The sequence below is a fragment of the Suricata suricatta genome, chromosome 10, assembly GCF_006229205.1.
Source record: "Suricata suricatta isolate VVHF042 chromosome 10, meerkat_22Aug2017_6uvM2_HiC, whole genome shotgun sequence".
Classification (NCBI taxonomy): Eukaryota; Metazoa; Chordata; class Mammalia; order Carnivora; family Herpestidae; genus Suricata; species Suricata suricatta.
In genome coordinates, this window is record NC_043709.1 from 48,911,262 (window position 1) to 48,932,781 (window position 21,520).

Sequence of the window (21,520 nt, forward strand, 5' to 3'; positions counted from 1 at the left end):
GCTGTGGTAAAGTGAGGCCGAAAAGGAGATAAGGCATGGCTGATGCCCGTATTTACAAAAGATTTCTGCGGCTGCTTCTGAGAACTCATTTCTACACAGGGTCAAGTCCCAGGATGGTTTTCTGATGATGACAGAGTGGCTCCATTCTGGCGTTATGTTACACTCTCCATGCTGATCTTAGTGAACCCTGTCTCCGTGGGTTTATGCAAATGAAGCACAGGCCGTCTCTTCTTAGAGATGGTAAGTAAAAATTTAGTTATCAGAAAATAACTGTGGGGTGCCTGGGTGGGTATGTTGGTTGAGTGTCCAACTTTGGCTCAGGTCATGGTTTCGCAGTTTGTGGGTTTGAGCCCTGCATGAGGCTCTGTGAGACAGCTCGGAGCCTGGAGCCTGTTTCGGATTCTATCTCTCTCTCTCTCTGCCCCTTTACTGCGTGTGCTCTCACTCTCTCTGTCTCAGAAATAAATTAACATTAAAAAAAACCCAGAAAATAACTTTGGGGCACCTGGGTGGGTAAGTTGGTTGAGCATCCAATGTAGGCTTAGATCATGCTCTTGTGGTTCGTGAGTTTGAGCCCCGCTTCAGATTCTGTGCTGACAGTTCTGAGCCTGGAGCCTGCTTCAGATTCTGTGTGTGTCTCTCTCTGTCCCTCCCCTGCTTGCACTCCTGTCTGTCTCTCAAAAATAAAAACAGGTGTGTCTGGGTGGCTCAGTTGGTTAAGAGTCCGACTTCAGCTCAGGTCATGATCTCACAGTTGTTGAGTTTGAGCCCCGCATCGGGCTCTGTGCTGACAGTTCAGAGGCTGGAGCTGCTTCAGATTCTGTGTCTCCTCCTCTCTCTCACCCTCCCCTGCTAGCGCTCTCTCTCTCTCTCTCTCTCTCTCTCTGTCAAGAATAAACAAACATTAAAATAAAATAAAATAAAAACATTAAAAAAAAGAAAATAGCTTCACTTGTACTTATTACTTACAGAAAGCAGGTTAATGTTAAAAAAGATATTTTTGGTGGACTGTTCCCACCATCTTTTATATTTACTCTTTCAGTGAAGCCCATTTTGGAACAATGGACTTACCTATGGAAGACTACTTGAGGAAGCAGGTATAATTTTGTGAATATGTTTGTGTGATCTTTTCATCCCATAGCATTAATTACCTCTGATTCACCGTATGGATCATTCCATATATGAAATGCTAATACAAAATGGATTTCATGAGAAATACAATCTACTTTTCAGACTCTATAGAGGCTGTTTAGACGGGATAAGTGAAGGGGGAACTTGCAGTATTGTCTTTGCACAGCAGACAGTTATTAAGGAAAGTTAAAAAAAAAACTACGGTGCTGTGTCTGGGCTGATAAAGGTAGGAGTAATAAAAAAGTAACAAGCTTTCATGGAGCTCTGCAAAGGTCTTTTCTATATATCTCCATGTTTATGAAGACAGATGAGTGGACTGAAGTTTCCCCAAGGTACCCCAGCAGCTGATAAGCAGCTCATGATGGAGTAAGTAGACATTCAGATCTATATTTATCTATCTCCAAAGGCCCCACTCTCCCTCCATGTTATGCTGAATAGCAGTGTCATGATAATAAGGTATTTGTATGAATACAATCCATCCCCCAATGTATGCTGGCCTCAAGTCTCAAAGTGGTGACTTGCTACTCTGTTCTAGCCCAAGAACAAACTTAGTGTACATGGGGCAGAGGCACGGTGAATAAAACATGTAAGTTGGAGTCTGTGATGTGTGCCAAGGATGCCAAAATGGCAGCAGCAAGGAAAGGTCCGTTGACTGATGTTGTTATGATACTGCTTTGAAGAGGTGGTTGCTTTAGGTTCAACTTGAACATATATTCGGCAGACAGTAGCCTTGTGGCAATGCCCAGGGAGTCCTGCAGTTGCCTAGGTTTCTTCTAATTTCATGAGAAAGTGGTCAATGATAAGGCATTCTCATGTTTGGAGGACTTTTCAAGGAGGGACAGGGTACCACTAGTCTGGGGATGTTCCCGTAGTCCACATAATTTGTGACCCTGTTGCTCTGTCTACTGTCTCAGCTAACAGTGAGCCTGGCACTACACCCAAAATGAAGTTTGTTGGACTGAATCTACTCATTGAACTTATTTATTCCTTAATTCCTTCATTTCTTCAACATACACTCACTGAGTGCCTTCTATTTGTTTTTTATTTTTATATTTTTTTATGTTTTTTATTTATGTTTGAGAGACAGAGACAGCACGAGCAAGGGAGGATCAGAGAAAGAGGGAGACACAGAATCTGAAGTGGGCTCCAGGCTCTGAGCTAGCTGTCAGCACAGAGCCCAATGCGGGGCTCGAACCCACGAACCATGAGATCATGACCTGAGCCAAAGCCGGCCATTCAACCAACTGAGCCACCCAGGCACCCCAAGTGTCTTCTATTTGTTAAGAACCAGGGCAGACATCCAGTTCCTTTCATATAGTGAGCATTCAAAAAATAAGAAAGGAAGAATGGATGAAAGAATACAGTCTTTGCCACTTGCAAGTCTATGACGCTTATGCTAATGACCAAACATCATCAAGAAACCTACAAAATTATATTCAGTGCATTGATTAATGTAGTCAAAGACACATTAGCCAGATTTTCATATACCACAACATTATCAAAATTTAAAGTTAAAAATGAAAGATGTTAACATTCAATTATTGGGAAAATTATTATTTTTGGGGAGTCCAAGATTAGCTGAACTTTTACAGCATCTGGTTTTGACCCCAGCACTTACTTCTCCTTCCTTTTGGGAAGGAGTGAGGCATTGACAATGAAGGTAAACTTTAAGTGAAATGTAAGTATCTTGTTTTACGCTTCTCAGGATGAAAATGTAGATTTCTTGCACCTGACAATCAGGATCTTGAAGCCAATTTGTGCCACAGAACATTTAAAGAATAAAGACAACTATTTAAATTAGCCATATTTAATAGTTTAAACTTGAATATAGCGCATTTTCTTGGAGTTGGTAAATATTTTAGTCCTCCATTGGTTGTGGCAATTTGGTCCCTGGCAACTAACAGGTCCACACACTCAGAACTTTCAGAGAAAAAAGAATAGATGCTTAATCAGCAATTTGTATGCTAAAAATACTGTGTTTATCCGGACACATAAAACTTTCGATTTATATCAATACACACGTGCGAGCACACACGCACACAGCCGTAAACTTTGTTAGCTCCTGGGTTCCATTCTTATTACCCTGGATAAACAGAGGAGTTATAATCATATAAAGGGTATTTATAGCTGTGAGAATCTCTCGTCTTTCAACATTGGATCGCTTTACGTGGTTGTGAGATGATGGTTTTGGGAGGAGTAAAGAAGGAAATTCCAAAATGTGAGTGGTATTTAAACCTCTTAAATTTTTTTCTTCAAAGGAAGAGAAAAAAACAAAATTATGTTCTCCTTAGTCAACAAGATGGCACACAGAAGGGCTGTTGGGCAGTAAAGTAACTCAAAAGAATATAAAGATCCAGAGACTTGAGTCCCTTTCATGAAATATGCGAGTTTAAAAAAATCCAATAACCATAAAACAACTTTTTCTTTGATGCCGAACAAAAAACAAGCTTTAAATTTAGTGCTGCCGAGCAAATGAATGAAAAATACAGATGTTTTTACCTCCAGCTCAACTCAGATTTGCCATGTGAATAGTCCCATGCTTAACTCTTTGTATGACTGACTAAATGTATGAAAGCATTAGTTAACAACAGCAAAGGTTTAATGTAAAACTTCAAAATATAGATGTTCCCTTCTTTTTTTTTAAAAAAATTCCTGAATGAATTGGGAAATTCAGCTGTGCCATTTTCCTTTTCTTGACCTCCATGAATTATAAACTTTAAAATAACACGTAAAAACAAAATATTGATGTCTTTTTTAGGGGTATCGTACACCAGTTTCATTTTTTCTAATTAACTAAGATTTTGATTGTTTTATTGAAAATGGAGGACGTTGGTGCTATTTTAATTTTCCAAAGTCAGCTCATAATATCAATTTTCCTAAAGGTTAAAAACAATATATTAAGGAAATACCACCTGCTACTTCGAGCTTCCACAGGAAATTTGCCTTTCCACTTTGTAATGTATTATTTGGGGGAGGAAATGACAACCTACTTCATTATCCAAAGCACAGTATCCCAATAGCTGCAAAGCAGCGGACAAAAGGAAAGAAGGCCTGCATCCACTTTCCTACTGACATTTCATGGAAATTAAAAATTCAGCAGTAGAAAGCAAAAAAGCATGTGTTGAAAGATGCCAAGCTCACCCAAACTCTCTTCCATTTCCATGAAAGCTAAGCTTGCCTGCCAGCCTGCTCGAGTAGGGCTAGTTCCACAGAGGGGCAGGTAAGGGCCCTGGGAACATTTTCAACCTTTTGTAAACAATCGTTGCAGGAGTAAGGTGGTGGTCATGGCCGTGCCCTTTAACCGGCCTCCAGGAGTAAGACATAACAAATGAAGACTGGCTTTCCAGAGTTCAACAGACCTTCTCTACAGTGTTATCTACAAACCAAACAAGGTTGAAGATAGATTACTTCCTACTGTCCAGATCACAGGAGAGAAGCATTTTGTTCAGGGAGAGTATACACATTAGGAAACATAAGAGTTGCTGAAAGCATCTCTTACAAGCATTCAGCTATATGAGGGTTTGCAATATATTTTACTCTGAAAATAGTCCCTGTTAATTCTGCTTTCCTTGGGTGTATCATCTTCCTCTTTCTCCCTCTTATCCATTTCCATCTTCTTTCCAGTTTTTATCACCATGGAAGAACAACCTACTATTCCCTGCCATACCCTACACTCGACATGTATGAGAATTAGAGCAACCTATATCGTGACACATTAGAAAATTTTGTTCAATAATCAATCAGTGATTTCATCCAGGTAAGGGCAAACAACTAGTTTAATCAACTATTTTTTTCCTCACTGAGTTGCCCAACTATCCTCTTTAAAGTAGTGATTTTTGGGGCACCTGAGCAGCTCAGTTTGTTAAGCATCCAACTTCGGTTCAGGTCATGATCTTGTGGCCCAAGAAATCGATGCCCGTATTGGGCTCTATGCTGACAGTTCACAGCCTGGAGCCTGATCTGGATTCTGTGTCACTCTCTCTCTAACTCTCCCCCCACCTCTCAAAAATACACATCCAAAATTTTTTTTAAATAATGATTTTCAGTTGGATTTAGGTTAAAATTGAGTGGAAGTGGGTATTCATTGAAGTACTTAATGTAAGGTGCTTGAATAACTGTGAGGCTTATTCTCTTGTCTACCGTGTGAACTAGCTACTTAAATAAATATGCATGTCTTCAGAAAGATCAAGTTGATAAGTTTCCATTTTTGTTTTTTGTTTTTTTTTTAGTTAAAAAGGGTTAATTAGAACAGGTCTTTTTTTTATTTTTATTTTTAATGTTTATTTACTTTTGAGAGAAAGAGACAGAGCACAATTAGGAGACAGTAAGAGATAGAGGGAGACACAGAATACAAAGCAGGTTCCAGGCTCTGAGCTGTCAGCAAGGAACCCGATGCAGGGCTTGAACCCATAAACTGTGAGATTATGACCTGAGCCAAAGTCAGAGGCTTAACCAACTGAGCCACCCAGGCGCCCCTAGAACAGGTCTTTAAACTTAGCAATAGCTTCCTTTCATCTTCAGAGATGAAAATTAATTTAAATTTGTGGTCATGATGCACTAAAGTTAGCAAAACAAAACCCTGCTTAAACAAATCAAGAATGCTTGGGGTGCTTAGGTGGCTCAGTCAGTTAAGTTTCCTACTCTTGATCTCAGTTCAGGAGCTCAGGTCTTGATCTCAGGGTCGAGAGTTCAAGCCCCACACTGGGGTCTGTGCTGGGCATGAAGCCTACTTAAAAAATAAATTGGGGTGCCTGAGTAGCTCAGTCGGTTAAATCACCGACTCTTGATTTTGGTTCAGGTCATGATCTCATGGTTTGTGGGTTCAAGCCCACAAAGCTCTGTCAGCCCAGAGCCTGCTTGAGATTCTCTCTCCCTCTCTCTGCCCCTCCCCTGCTCGCTCTGTCTCTGTCTCAAAATAAATAAACACTTTTAAAAAATCAAATGGGTTAAAGATAAGACACTGAAATTCAAGAATGGAAAACATGAAGTAGGTAGTTTTGCTCTTGGGAGAAATGGTTCAACAAACTGGCCAAAGAACACTCATTCTCTCCCTGGGCAGCAGTTTTGAGAACAGAGAAAATAGGACTTTTCTACACAGTATTCAAATACCTGTTTGAAAACTTGGTTAATTTCCTGAATATTTAGGTTCATATTCTAAAAGGCTACTGTGCACAGACCACGTCAAAATGGTGGAAAAATTAGAAATTTTATCTAGAAACTGGCCACTTGAAAAAGGGAAGGATTGTCTTTTCCAGTGTGGTTTAAACACTTGTCAGCCCACACGAACACCCAGCAGAGGTAAAATAAGAAAGGAAAAGGCACACAGTCTGCGGTAAAGCAGCAATTCATCTCCAGCAAGTTGTGATCCTTTCCTAGGACCTGGTATAATGGATTGTAGCTCACAGAATTAAATTTCAGAAAACATTCTCCGCTTTGCTACTGAGAAGGGAATAAATTCAGTTCCTACAAGTATAGCAATTAATGGGCACCTGTGACCATCCCACTCTGAGGAAGAAAGGGGCCATTTTGTGAAAACAATCCAGGGTTGGAACTCAGGCTGGTTTGAAAATGGTGTTAAGTTGTACTTTTAAAATGAGTGATAAAACTCCCATGTGTTGAAAGAAGGCCATAAAACACTGCAACTCCTCCTTCCTTTACAGGAAAACAGGACCTTCCAGGCCTTTTGCCTAGGAATCTGCCGGGACATACCCTACGACAGGTTACATTTCGGCAGTGGGAGGAACCCTGCTTACTTCGCAGATAACACTGATGAACATGGCCATGCAGATTACATGCAAGAACGCTTTTTTCTCCCCTTCCCCCCCCTCCCCGCCCCCGCAAGCTGCTGGAATTAAAAGTTGCATTTTTCTCACCACATACCTCCCTCAGAGCTGAGTGTGCATTTGCAAGACAGCTGAAGGAGCGTCTTGCTGAATGTTTCATGTGACAATGGGGGCGGTTCAGGGCTTCCTGCCGCTGCTGGTGATCCTGCTAACCTTTCCTTTGTGATCTTAGCAGTTAATGAGACTGTAAACCAGCATCCAAGCTGATTGAATGCAGGTTTAAAGGGCAAAACGAAAACAGTGGTTGTTTAATGATTAAACAACCTTTTTTTTTAATGGCTAAACATCGAAGCTGTTTTATTTTAATGTGTAAATCAATGCAGGATGCAAACTGCGTTCAGGTTGAAACAGAGTTTCACGGCACTGTTGCGCTTAGGGGGGAAAATTGCTGCTATTACTTTAAAAACTCAAATTTGTAAACCAGCCTTTGAAAGCCTAGCCTCCACCCCTCCTCTCTCACCTCCCAGGAATTAATTCTATAGAGACAAAGTTAAACACATAATTTGTAAAACTATTGAGAAGTAAACGTCTTGTTCCACAGTAACCCGGGTAGTTGTCAAAAGCAGATAAATCTTCACCTCGTGTAGGAAGCCCCACACTGTGTTGAAAACAATTCGTAGGCTTTGCGGCTGTTGAAAAGGATTGAAGGCGCAGACCTCGGCACGCTGCTCTTGCTCTCACTTACTGTTTTTCAGGGCAAAGTTAACACTTTTCAAGAAATCAGCAGCCTCCCTAATAAACACAGTGGTTTACTGGCGATTTTGATTGTTTTGGGTTGGTGTCCCTGAGAAGGGAGGCTTCACTTCTTCGGCTCTGTGCAGGTGTGGGAAGAGCGCCGTGTTGATGAGATCCCTGGGAGTTGGAAGCATATTGTCGTCTGTAATTTCTTCCCTAAATAGATTTCATGGGAAGAGGATGCAAAATACACCGCTCCTCAAAGGAAGCATGCCCCAATACAACAGAAGAAAAACAGCTTTATGGCCCGTTAGTCAATAGCTCTATTTTCTCCCCTTTCCACTTCCTTCCTTCTACTATGGGAGAACGTAAGTAGGGACACACACTGACATCTCCGTCCACACAACTGAAAATGCCCCCCAATATTTGCATCCTTGCCCTTACTGAAACTTCAGTCATTACTTGATGGCATTCAACCTGAGTACGTTATGATACTTCTCACTGGATTTCATTTGTACTCTAAATCTGATGGTGAAGAGCCACTCATTAGCCGTGGGTTAAATTCAGTTCAGGGAGCGGTTACCAAGTGACTACTGTGAAGCCCTGTATCATACACAGAGACAAATTGGAGCTGTGTTCAGGAGACACGAGGGGCTGCAAGTGGAACGCTCCCCTAAAGACAAAGATGGCTTCAGGACCAGAATTAGAATGTAGCATCCTGATGGCGGATTATCAAGCCTCACCACACCCCTGAACTGCAAATCATATTCCTTTCCAAGGTTTTAGAAATGAAATTTCTTTGCTATACCTACGATGTTCTCCTTAGCTATATTTCACAAGCTAGACCTCCTGCTCAGGGCCCACCAAATCCTTATTAGAATGAAGCAGTCCAGAAGTTGAGTTGGGTGTCTTTTTTTTTCCAAATCTGGAAGGCGCTTTCCCTTGAGTGATCAAAGGTAAAAAAGGTGGTTAGGGTCTCAGGTGGGGTGACAAAAGCCCCCAACCTAAAATGTAGCACTTCTGCACTAGAAATTTTGTAGAATAACAAACAAACAAAAAAATGTTTGAGCTATTTATAATTAATTAAAAGAATTAAACAAAAGTTTGTAAGAAATATCTTTAAAATTCATCTTGGAATTTGACATTTGAGGAATACCAGGGTTTAATAAAAGACAGTGAATGGAAACTTTTAAGAAGGGTCTGAATGGGAGCTTCTGGGCATTTTCAAGGGCTGGAGATTAATGGCATTCTTTCTTTATTCTATTAAATTTTACCTCAAAACATATGGTTTCTCTCTTCTCTGATACGTGTATTGCCGGGGCCACTCTAGCAATACGACAAAATGGTGGAAGAGGCATGGAAGAAAATGGGATAGACATGTTCTGAAGAGCTGAAAAGAGTTGGAAGAGTGAAGGAAAGAGAAAGTAAAGTGGATGTTTGTATGAAAATATGTGTGAGACCATTATCTTGAGAAGATACAAAGACAGGAAGGATCCCTGAGTCTTATCACAGCACCCAGTCTAGTCCATAGCAGAGTAACTGCTATCTAGAGTGACTTCTGACACATGGGGCGGGAAGGGGAGGCTGACGCAAGACAGATGGAGGTCAAGTGTGATTTGTGACCCCGAGGCATTTACAAAATGTGAGTGCCTGCCCTGGATCCAACTTATAGTCTAGAAATTAATATACTGGAGAAGTTGGAGATTATCCTCAGATACAGCACAAAGAACAAGGGGATTAGAAGCAAGTCAGATAAAGATATATTAAAATAATTTTATACTTTACCTTGAAGTGAGTTCACTTAAAACTAGCTTTAATAACACAAAGGAGAGTAGGAACCAGGTAAAGCATCCATGTCCAGAGTCAACCATGACAAAATAGACCTTCATTACAGCAAGAGGTAGTTCAGTTAGTGTTAAGTAGTATCCTTCCCAAGTCAGGCTGCGGTAGGAGTTTGGGAAAGCTTTCTCAGTGGGTAAAAGTCTGGTATCTCTCATCCGACCAATTCTAGAGCTCCCATTTGAAGCCATCAAATGGCACTTACATTGAATGCACTATTCCAGGTTCTCGCTGGGTATAGGAACCTACAGGTGCTAAAAGTATTCGCTGAGTGAGGCAGGGAGTTGTTTGATCCTCAGCACCACTAATACATCCTGTCTGACTGCGTGGTTGCCAGACTGGGAAGGGGAGCCCACTACTGTACCTGCTTAATCCTTAAAAACCTGCGAACTGACAGTGACCTCTGTGTGATACAGGTAAGCCTACAGTGGTGACTGAGTGTTCCTGCATCAAAGAATTCTCCTGCCCCCCCCCACTCCCCAGTCTAGAGAACCTCAACATATAAATGATAAAACAGCTGCTCTGGTTTGGGGAGTGCGAAGGGACCCAGAACTCTTAGTCCTTCAGCAACCTTCTCAGAAGTACAGCCATAGGGATTTTTTGTTTCTCTTTTACTTAACTGATTTACCAAATCCAGCAATTAAATTAGAGGAGCAGGCTACTCTTCTTTGGGGCACGCCAGCTAGTGGGGAGGTCCAGTTTCACCTCACTTCCAGTTTTGGGGACACCAAAGGAATGGTCAGACCTGTCCCAAGGCCAAGTGGTTATCAATAGGAGAACTGGATATAAAATACACATTTTAAACAAATCATTTACATTTTCCTTGCCCTTTTTCTTTTCCTTATAATTTCCTATTATATTTTAGTAGACTCTTATTGGTTTTCAGGAATTGACAAATCCTCCAAATTCACAGTCTCTAAATTCAGGAATCCAGGAAATATTTTGCTCAGGTTTGGAGATTTCTCTTGAAACTGTATTACTAATTAGAGGCAAGTGTTTCCTGAATATCCTCATATCAAAGTTGGCTCCCTCTCCAACTTTTACCAAGGATTCATCTCTCACCTGGCTATTTTCACACACACACACACACACACACACACACACACACATACATACACACATTATTTAGTCTCTTAAAGGAAGTTACTATGTCAACTCAAATTAGGAAAAAACCAGGTCTCATCAGGATGTGACTGTTGGCTATGTGTTGGCTCACTTCACCCACAAATTGAATGATTTTCTCCCAAACCTCAGCTTCTAGGAGCCAGTATTCAACTTCATGCCTGACTAAATGGCATGGACCTCAGACTCCATCTTTGGTCACCGAAAATTTGGGTTGCCTTAGGTCCACTGTGTTCTTTTTCTGTGGCCCTGAATCCTTTATGGGTTGAGGTAAAGGAGGATAACATTCAATGAGGCCACAAACAAACAGAGAACAGATCTGAATACTACCTGGTGAAATTTTTTCACTCATATACATATTCTACCATCTATTTGATTCCATGACATGCCTTTCAGCAATGTTGATGGGATCTCTGGCTTTTTAATTATCTTTAAAAATTTTTTTTAATGTTTATTTATTTTTGAGAGACAGAGCGTGAGCAGGGGAAGGGCAGAGAGAGGAGACACAGAATCTGAAGCAGGCTCCAGGCTCTGAGCTGTCAGCACAGAGCCTGACTCAGGACTTGAACTCACAAACCACAAGATCATGACCTGGGCTGAAGTCAGGTGCTTAACTGACTGAGGCACCCAGACGCCTCTCTGGGTTTTTTTTTTTTTTTTTTTTTTGAGAGAGACAGAAAGAGACAGAGCAAGCAAGGGAGGGTCAGAGAGAGAGGGAGATACAGAATCCAAAGACAGGCTCCAGACTCTGAGCTAGCTGTCAGCACAGAGTCCAATGTGGGGAGGGAACCCATTAACCATGAGATCATGACCTGAGCCGAAGTTCGATGCTTAAGTGACTGAGCTACCCAGGGCTCCCCATCCCCCCACCTTTTTAATTCTCCTCATTTGAATGGCAAGTAATAAAACATGTCACACCTTTCCACATTGTTCTCTATCTTTCCAGAGATGGGAAAATAGATTTACATAAATCTTTTTTTAATGTTTATTTATTTTGAGAGAGAGAGAGAGACAGAATGCGAGAGGGAAAGGGGCAGGGAGAGATGGAGACACAGAATCTGAAGCAGATTCCAGGCTATGAGCTGTCAGCACAGAGCCAGACATGGGGCTTGAACTTACGAACCTAGAGATTATGACCTGAACCTAGAGATCATGACCTGAGCCGAAGTCAGACACTTAAAGGACTGAGCCACCCAGGTGCCCAAATTTATATAAATCTTTAATGAGAGTAGCATTAGCCTTTGAAATAACATTTAGTTTCTCTTTCTTAGGTTCTATTTCATCCACAAGATTTCCACTGGAAATACCTGCTTTTGCTAACTAAAGCATCACTGAGGTTGCTAGCTTATTCACTCTTGCTTCCAACATTTACAAGTAAGTAATGATAGGTGCCAGCCTTCTGCAATCATGCTCATGGGTCCTCCACTATCATCCATTCTTACAAAAGTCAGACAAAAGCAGAAGTAGAAAAGTACATTCCGCTTTCTTATTAGTATTACTACCATCTTTTTATTAGACATCTTGCCTAATTCACTTTAGCTTCCTTTTGAGCCAGGAACTCATGAGTTACTGCTGTATTTTCTTCAATCCAACCATCTTATGTATTATTTAACAAACACACCCAAATGCCTAATGTATACATCAGTATAAATAATGAAGCCTTGCTATTGTCCTTCCTAGGGCGCCAGTCTCTATTTTTATAGTGTTTTCTCTCTTCCACATCTGGGATTTAACAAGTCTATACTGAATAAAGCTCCCAAAGAGAAGTGGCCATGAAATCTGTAAGGTCTGATACACGTTCTTTACCTGATATTTCTTCATTTTCTGTGGGAAAGTTCTATCAGACGAAACAAGACTGTTTGGACTTCCCTTTTCCTTTTCATCCCACTGCTTTATCAGATCGGTACCCCTTCCCTCCTGCACGAACATGTTTTTACATCCGGAAGTTCTTTGAAAGTCACTGGTATCTCTTGCTCCACAGTGTCACTGACATCACTCCTAAAAATGGGGATTGTTACCGGGAAATGGAGCCAACTACCCTTATGTATTTAATAAAAATGAATAATTTTGTTGCCTCTTCACTGCCCTTAGGAGAACATTTGTGTTAGAACATCATAAAGTTACGTACACTTGTCATGGACTATTTTCAGTCTCCTACATGTCCGTCTTAACCTTCCCCCAAAGGTGAATTTTCTTTTTCTTAAAACCTTGGAAAAATGTGTGCAGGTGTTTCTAAATTAGAAGATGGTGAAAATTACACTTCGATGGTTTCAAAGTCATTTTTCCTACTTGGATCATTACCACATACAAATCTGCTGAAAACAAAGCAGCTGAAGTTTTCCAGGTGTCCGGGATTCTTCGAAGAAGATCTGCATTTCCCGGGGTTCAAAATTAATTAACTCTCTCCACCCAATTCTGTTACCAGCCCTGCGTAACCCTCCCATGTGTACCTTCCACATTACTACACAAGGTTGGCCTTTCTTTAGAAGTCCTTCTGTTGCAAACTAAAAGAGACATCTGATTTCCCTCCAGAACAGCACTGTCTTTAATTCATCTGTTTATACTCACAGCTATTCTTATGAAAATGGAACAAAAATGGAGTAAGGGAAGGGAAAGAAGCATATTTCAAATCGTCTAGGCACATTTCTTCACGTTGCTCCAAATGAGAAGGATGTTTGTATAGCTGTCTCTGAGGGACATTTCACAATCAATGTACCTAGACACTCTTTTAGGGGTAGGGCTTTGAGTAAATTATTTAGGAAAATCAACGTGTGGAGAAGGGATTATCTTAGTTTGATGTATGAAAACTGGATGTTTTCCACCACTAAATTTCTAGATAATTATATACTTTTAGAAATTACTGAAAGCTTGCCTTTCTTTCCCTCAACCTGTCAGTAGCTGTAGAGTAAATGGCTCATATTATGTACTAAACAGATACACAAAAGTAGTTCTTGTCTTTGCCAAGAAGCTTAAAGTTCTATCACAGAGACAAGATGAATGTTTGGGAAAAAGCTAGAGAAACATACAAATTAAAGTCCAAACTCATAAACTTGGGTTGTTTACCCCTGTGACTTCACACTCCAGGAAACTCTTGCATTTCTTTCTGCACTCACTACCCGCTTTTCTCCCATCTACCCGTCCGTTCATTAAACAAATGCTGTCTTACCAAGTTTGGTGCTGGACAATGCAGAACAAGCAAGCTTCTTCCCCGGTTTTGCACCTCTCTCTGCAGTCCTAGTTTGTGTCTGTCACTTCTATGAGAGCCATCAAAGAGCAGTCTCTTCATTGACTATCTCAGCAGCTCCCCAGTCCCAGGGATCCGGCTACCTTCCACACTGTGATGGGATTCCTGCCATCATGGCCTCGGTGGCATGGGGTTTGGGCCATGGAGCTCCTCAAATATCTCTACCTGCTTTCTCCGTGCCTTCCTTCCCTTCTCTCAGTGTCCCCTGGCCTCCGCTTAGGGGTCCTTGCTCCCCTTTTCCTTCTCTACTCACTCCCTTGGTGCACCCACTTGGATTCAATTAGCACCTACATTCAGGTGAGTCCCCGATTGTCATCTCCAGACTGACCTCTCTTCGGTCCGTATTTCTCAATGTCTACAAAATACGTCACACAGATATCCCACCACCATCTAATACAAACACATCAAAACCAGACTGTATTATCTCTCCTTGCAAAGCTGCCTCTGCTGGCTGCCTCCCATATGCAGCAGAAGCACTGGTGTCCCCAGTTTCTAGGTCCATCTTCCACCAGCCTCCTTTTCCCACCCACTGTCCCCTTTGCCCCGCACCCTCCCCCCAGCCTCCCACAAACCCTACTCATTCCTTTTCTGTATTATTTCCTCAGACCCATCCTTTCACCATGATCTCCCCAGCCAAAGAACTATTCCAGATAGTAACTCTCTCAAAGCAAAAACATACATACCTATTAATATACTCAAATAATAAGCAGGAAAGCTTTCTCGGGGCAGTCTGCACATGCTCCAACAGATCAGGAACAGTTCCTGTCACATGTTCTCTAGTGATTTATAGAGCATAAAAGAAACACTTCAAGCTAGAGTTATATGAATATTTACTAGGTCTTTCTATTTACTTAACTGAATAGTTGTTTAATTGTTATGCTCCCAGGGAGGCAATGGCCTAACAGGCTCATCAGAAATAGATGGAACAGAATAGGGACCCAGCAGATTTAATAATGGCATTCCAAGCATACACATCAGAAGACTTACCCGAAACCAGTATATCATGCTGTCAAGAAATTCTGCCTCATGTTTATCTTCACGTTTCTCATTTCTTAATTCTCATACTTTTTTACTTTTTTTTTTTTTTTTTTTGCATTAAGTTATTCTCCTACCCCCTTGAGAAGAATTTAAGAATAACACTCAGTTACTGGGCAGAAGAACAAGCTGACTGAGACTTTGTCACCTCCCTAGCTCCAGAACTACCTTGGCTGAGCTTTGGAAAACTTCATTATTCACGGCCTTCCTTTATTGTTCTATGTGGGACTTGTCCATGGTTGTGGGCTTAGCATAAAAGCCTCTTCTTTCCTGCTAAGGAAGAGAGCATCCCATTCCTCTCAGAACCGCGGGACTTTCACGTCCTGGGAAAGTTCGCAGTGTGTGGCTTATCTAAGTCTCTTGGCAACCCCTCTCCCTTTCTCCCCCATTACCTCAGTTTAGGCCATTTAGACGCTCATTAAATTGTCTCCAGAGGAAGAGTAGGGAAGAAGGAAAGCAACACTGAAATAAATCAGCTACATGGATTTTGCCAAATTGCTTCTAATAAGAATCTGTTAATAGAATATTGAAGTTTTCAGAAAAATCTGTTTGGCTTCACCCCAGATTACACAAAGATTAAACATAAAAAGTAACTACACACACACACACATAAGTCAAGGCAGATATTCAAAAGTGCATGTAAAGAAACTGCTAGAACTGGTAGAAGTAATTAGAATACATGTGAAGCAGGAAATGAAATGTCCTTTACAAACTGTAGAAGAGTAACAGATATAGGCAATGGAGAAGGCCAGTGGAATGAGACAGGAAGGTTCATATTAGATGATGCAGAAGAGGCAAGGGCAATGAATACTTTTGGAGCTTCTGTTTTATGAAATTCAACCACACCAGAGCCAACGTTGTGGTTTCTATGGAAAGCCGAATCCTGTGTGAGGGGGTCTGACGTTCAGCCCACCCTCTCCTCCCCCATGGCGTTGTGCCTGCTGAGAGCAGCGGATTTTTCTAATTTCCACAAGGTGCTGCATGGCGCAGCAGTGAGACTGCATCCCGGGGTTCCTCTAGACCTGAGGTGGACACCTACACACGAGTAACTCCGTGTGTTGCAGTGATCTAAAGGACAGCGGACATGTTCCCATATTGGAGAAAGCCACAGATGAGCCACATGGAAGTAACTGGAGAAACTCTCAAGGTGAAAATGAGGTCAAGAGCTATCCTGGTCTCCTCTAATGCCAATTAAGTGGTTCCTTTCGATATTGCTTCCTCTGAATGTTCTCTTCTTAGAGCTGGCTCTTTTTTCTTAGAGCTGGCTCTTTGAAGTAGTTTGTCCCTGAGAACATAACATCAGAGTGAATGTGGCAATGGCACAAAAACCTCAAAAGGGATCTAGTGATGGGACAGTGTAATGGGGGGAGGGGAAAGCATGTTTTTGAGGAATAGGTGAGCAGAATTACTTCAAATTCTTAACATTGTGTTCAATCCTACACTATGTAACTAGAAGGAAATAATAGCGACCTGATGTAGAGAAGCACAAAGAGGAGGAGAGGGGAAGGGAACTCACATTTATCAGAGCACTGATTATATACTAGGAATGTTCCATACATCATCAATTCTGGTAAGGACCCTGTGCGATGGGTCCCATTAACCCCACCTGCCAGATGAGGAAACTATAGTTCAGAGAAGTCAGGTGCTCTGGTTGGGGGTCAAACAACTAGTGAGTCACATGGCCCAGATTTAAATGCATTTCTAACTACAAAGCCCATATTCTTTCAATTACACCATGCTGCTTATTAAAAGGCTGAACAGTATGCCTGAGGAGTAAAAGTTAAAGGAAGTTCTATAACTCATGCTTGACAAAAAAGACTGAAAAGTGATATAATGTTTTTGAAGTAATGTCTAGGAAGGATGAGCCTAAAAGATGGTAACCAGCTGTTTTAAAACCTATTCTGAAGAAATAAGGATAGGAAATGGGCTTCAACTGCAACATGAAGGAAAGCTTCCTTACCAGAAGGGTTGCATGTAGTGGAGTTAGAGGCTAAGGAACACTGTGGAATCTTCTTCCTGTGCAGAAGTCAAAATGACTAGCCCTGGTGAGGGGATGAAAGGTGGACTGTAAAAAGGAGGAAACTGCTGAAGGCGCTCACGAGAGAGAAAGAAGAGAAGGAAAACGACCACAGAGTGGCATGTGACAAAACAGCACAAAATGGTAGAAGGAATGGAAAGAGAGAAGACATATTGGGTGGGGAAATATTGGAAAACAAAAGAATCCCAAGATTATAAATAATGAAACCATTTTTGTTTTCATACATGCAGTGTGACTCCATTTGTGGAGCAAAGTCCAGCATTTCTTTCTCTGAAGGTATTTTTCAAGCAATACAGACTGTAATCTGAAAGGAAGAGTTTAAGCGTGTGCCTGCCTCAGAGCAGAAATACATAAGTGCTAAATGACCACTTTAGGGGCACTTGTAATCCTCCAAGCAGATTATTCTTTACCTCTACATTTATATAGATTGAATAGTGATCTCATTTTTTAAAATATCATGCCCCATTTGTTTCTCGTATTTCCCTATATATTAGGCATTATCTTCCTGTGACAATGTACATTTCAGAATTATGAAAACCAGGGCCCAGAGAGGCTAAATGACTCACCTAGTTAATAAGTGACAGAGCTCAGACTTGACGCTAAGTCCTTGAATGGACCCCAAATCCAGGACTCTTTCCAGAAACTTAACCTGCACTTTCAAACACATCTTGTCAACCATACGACCTCATGCTGTTTCCTTGACTTCATTTGTGAATGCTAGAGATGGCTTGCAAGGGCCAAAGAAGAACTGTGAAAGAAAACTGACAGGTGGAGCAATAAGACCATAAAAAGAACCTGTGTATGTAGGATACCCATGGCCTCTACAGACATGTGGATGATATCAGTTTCATAATGACTCTAGACAGCAGGAAGCATTGTCTAAAGCTTTAGGTCTGTATGTTGCTGAGTCCACTATGAAGACCTCACCCTCAGAATACGCTTTCCTTCACTTGTTTATTCTTTCATGTATTTGAATTTGAAACAGATGAGAGGTCACAATTTTTTATCTACTTTGGCATTCCTCTCGAGAAATAAATGACAAAATGTGAAAAACACATGAAACTCACCTTAACATTTTAAAAAACGTTAAGCGCCTTGCTTGCCAAAATAATATATAGAAATTTAAAGAAATTTGAAAACATTTATCCTTTACCTTAAGAATCATTCTGGGAAATGGGGTAAGGATTGCAACTATTGAGTGCTTGGAGATTGTAAGGAGAACATAGACAGAAAAACTAATGGGAAGAAAGCACAGTTACAGAGGATAGACTTTAGGGAGTCTACAGTGTCTAAATTCCATATATTATCTGTAAGTACAGATATGCCCAGATCCAGAAAGCAGAATTTAGTATAGAAACGCCATCATAATAGTCTTATTCCTGTCGGGCCATGCTTCTAAAACAATTTCAAGCATGGGAGTTTTGATAAATATACAGCTGAATGTGGTGAATCTCAAGTCTTGGATAGTCAACTATACTGAACCCTCACCAAGGTATGAAATTATTTCCACACAGATGCCCTAATCTCTAAGGGATGGGGAAGGAGGGCTACAGTGTAAAGTGTCCCATCACTACAAGTATGGTAAAGACATAGAATTGAAATGGTTCGATATGATGGAAATTCAAATGCCCAAGTGCTCAATAGGAGGGTTGGCTTTAGGGATAAGCCATGTTAGTGGAATCGACCATGCTAAGGGAACAGGAGAAACAGCGCGTTTAGAGTATATGACCCAACTGTGCTGCCTGCATCCTGATCTCTCTGTCACCACGCAGCTTTCCTTGGAGCTTGACCAAGCGAAGTGCCAGGAGAGAAGCTGCTCTGTTGGGCAGAGGATGTGGATCCCAACCATCCTGTCACTTGCTTCTGCGCAAGGCTGAAAGGGTATTCAGGTTTTCAGAAGGTTGATCTTCCCAACAACCAGCTCAGCTCCATTATTACACTATCCATACTAACCTTAAAGTCAACTGATAGAGATAGTGTGTCTGCTAAGCCAACCTCTAAATATTTGTTTTTCTAACAATAAAACCCATTTCTTTCCCAGACCCAGCACTTGAGCACAGTGGCATCTTCTAAACTTGTTTGTGCCTTGACCTTGTTAATGTAAGTTATCTGCATATTCCAAGTGATCTGGGTATGCAAAGTCCTGTTCTGAAGCCAAGAGCTGAGTTTCTATGAGACACACATCAGTTTCAGGATCAGAAAATGTCCATCATACTTCTGAAGCCTTATTTCTTAATGCTATTATTACGAGGGTCTTGATCATTGTTGCAGAGTCTGTGAGGGCTTCAATGCTGAAAAGAACAAACCTAGTGGGGGGGTGGGGCAGGGGAATGGTTAAAAACCAGGTCTCTTCTACGGACATTCAGGGACAACTAACTGCTATGACTCAGTCTGTACAGTTTAAGAACTTGAGTTGAATCTGGGTTTTTGAATTCAGGCAATTCTTGGACAAAAGGTACTTAGCCTTTTGTAAGATAAAGGAAGCATGTAAGAAACCAAAAGAGAATCATGTGGGTGTGCATTTCAGTTCAAGTTGGACAGTGTTGCAAGAACTAATGAGGAGCTGTTTTAAAAAGGAAAAAAAAGGAGAAAACTATAAGTAGTGGCCAGGATCCAATATCCAAAGTTTCTATCCGAAGATATCCATGATAAATCAGAGACCACAGAAGGGAGACAGACAGATTCAGGAGCAAAAGGAAAGCAGCAAGGTCTGATGCAAAATTATCAACGATATGTGTTTATATTCATGGCTAAAGCTATATAACATCTTACTCGATCTCTCAATTCGAAATGGTAATATCAATTTTATAGAAGTGAGGACTGAGTAAGAGGTCAAGACTTTTAAGCAAGAGATGAAAGGTTTAACAGGGTGCTTCCATAATGGTAACTACTGTTCATGATTGCACTACCTGTCTTCCAGAGAATATTTGAATGATTGGACCAATAAATAAATAAGACTTGGAGAAAGTACTCATTCCTAGTGATGACCTGTATGAGAATGGTAAGACAGTGAGTGGATTAAAAGACCACGTAGAGACCCTTTCCTTCAGTTGGGAACAGGAAAGAAGGATTTTTCAGTTGTGGTATCCACCGCCCCCGCAGCCCCCCCCCACCCCACTCCCGGGTAAGTGTTCAAGGCCAGGCTGTGGCCTGTGAACAACTGAATGTAAGAATCATCTGAGCACAAAGAAGGGGTGGATAGAAGCTTACTTACATTGTTTTATTCTTAGCTCTTTAGTTCCCATCTCTCCCTTCCTCCCTCTCTCTTTGTTTGTCTCTGTCTCTCTCCTTCTTTCCTCCCTAGCTCTTTTTTTTTTGTCCTACTGAAAAAGTTTATTCTACACATTCAACACCTGAGATGATATATATGCAGCCATGTCATATCTGAGGGTCACATGGGCCCAAGGGGTTGTCCACAGGGCATCAGGGCATGGGTGACCAGAGTCACGGGGGGCGAATTCGCATGTGGAAGGCGGCTTCGCATGCATTTCTCCTTCATGAAAGTCTAATCCCTTCCTCTTATAAGCAGGGTATAAAACTGTGTTCAGTGGATTTACGAACATGAGGTTTATGTCTCCATGTTCCTGCCCATGGATGCTCTACTTCCACATTCATGTCTATCTACGCAAAACAGAGGCATGACATCAAGTTTGAAACATAATGATTTGATTAAATCAGGGTAAAGGTCCCTATTTTCCTCATCATTTTGCTTGTTGGTTTGTGTTTTGGTCTGGTTTTTTTTGTTGTTGTTTTTTTTTTTAATTTTTGAGAGACAGAGAAAGTGCGAGCAGGGGAGGGTCAGAGAGAGGGAGACACAGAATCGCAAGCAGGCTCCAGGCTCTGAGCTAGCTGTCAGCACAGAGCCTGACGTGGAGCTCGAACTCACAAACTGTGAGATCATGACCTGAGCTGAAGCCGGACGCTCAACCGACTGAGCCACCCAGGCGCCCCTGGTCTGTTTCTAAATAGACTTCTTCAGATCATGGCATCTCTCCCCGCCCCCCCCCAACAGTTAGTTAAAGCCACTGGCTTTAGATAGTGTTCATTGTCAAGTTAGCCTAAGAGAATAACAGGACTTTTGAACTTGTCTTCCACATGAATGCAACATTCAAAATATGCCTGTAAAAAGATTAAACAGAAATTAGGGATGCTAAATATCCCATATTACAGGAACAAACCAGAGTTAAAAGAAAAAAAAAAAGCAGTCCATAGTTTAAATTTCCTGCCTGTGGGGCATGCTACACCTTACATCCTCTTAAATTCCACAGGTAATATAATTTATATTAAATGGGACAGGTCCCAGCAGAAATTTGTACTGACGCCAGGCAAAACAATTACTTTGATGTGCTCTTTTGAAAGTATTGCTGCTCCCAGGTACAGGGTTTCCGTGCAGACAAATGTTAGATGCACTGTCTGCTATTAAAATTATTAAATTGCTAACGTGTAATCATTTGGTGTAATGCACAAACAAAGCTAATCTACTTACCTGGTTTTTTAAAAAATTAATCAACTGTTCAAAAGTAAGAAAAATTAAAGTCAGACAGTCTAATAGTTTGCTAAGCTACAGTTTCCTAGAAAAGAAAGCAAAACAAA

General features: G+C 41.2%; 1 protein-coding gene and 1 long non-coding RNA gene across 4 annotated transcripts in view; one reads left to right on the plus strand and one right to left on the minus strand.

The window, feature by feature from the left end:
• HMGA2 (high mobility group AT-hook 2) overlaps positions 1 to 21,520 on the minus strand; it is a 141,770-nt gene that overhangs the window by 35,888 nt on the left and 84,362 nt on the right. The window contains exon 5 of one of the 2 annotated variants that reach the window (XM_029954480.1): positions 7,707 to 7,826. The exons of the other annotated variant lie outside the window; for it this stretch is intronic. Coding sequence (XP_029810340.1) covers positions 7,707 to 7,826 — 120 coding nt within the window. Of the gene's footprint in view, positions 1 to 7,706; positions 7,827 to 21,520 lie in introns of those variants that run through there. 2 annotated transcript variants of the gene reach the window in all.
• LOC115304331 lies at positions 6 to 7,894 on the plus strand. Of its 2 annotated transcripts, XR_003914385.1 has the most exons (4): positions 6 to 240; positions 1,043 to 1,097; positions 4,756 to 4,888; positions 6,792 to 7,894. It is a non-coding gene; the product is annotated as an uncharacterized LOC115304331 (long non-coding RNA). The 2 variants fall into 2 exon arrangements; XR_003914386.1 differs by lacking the exon at positions 4,756 to 4,888.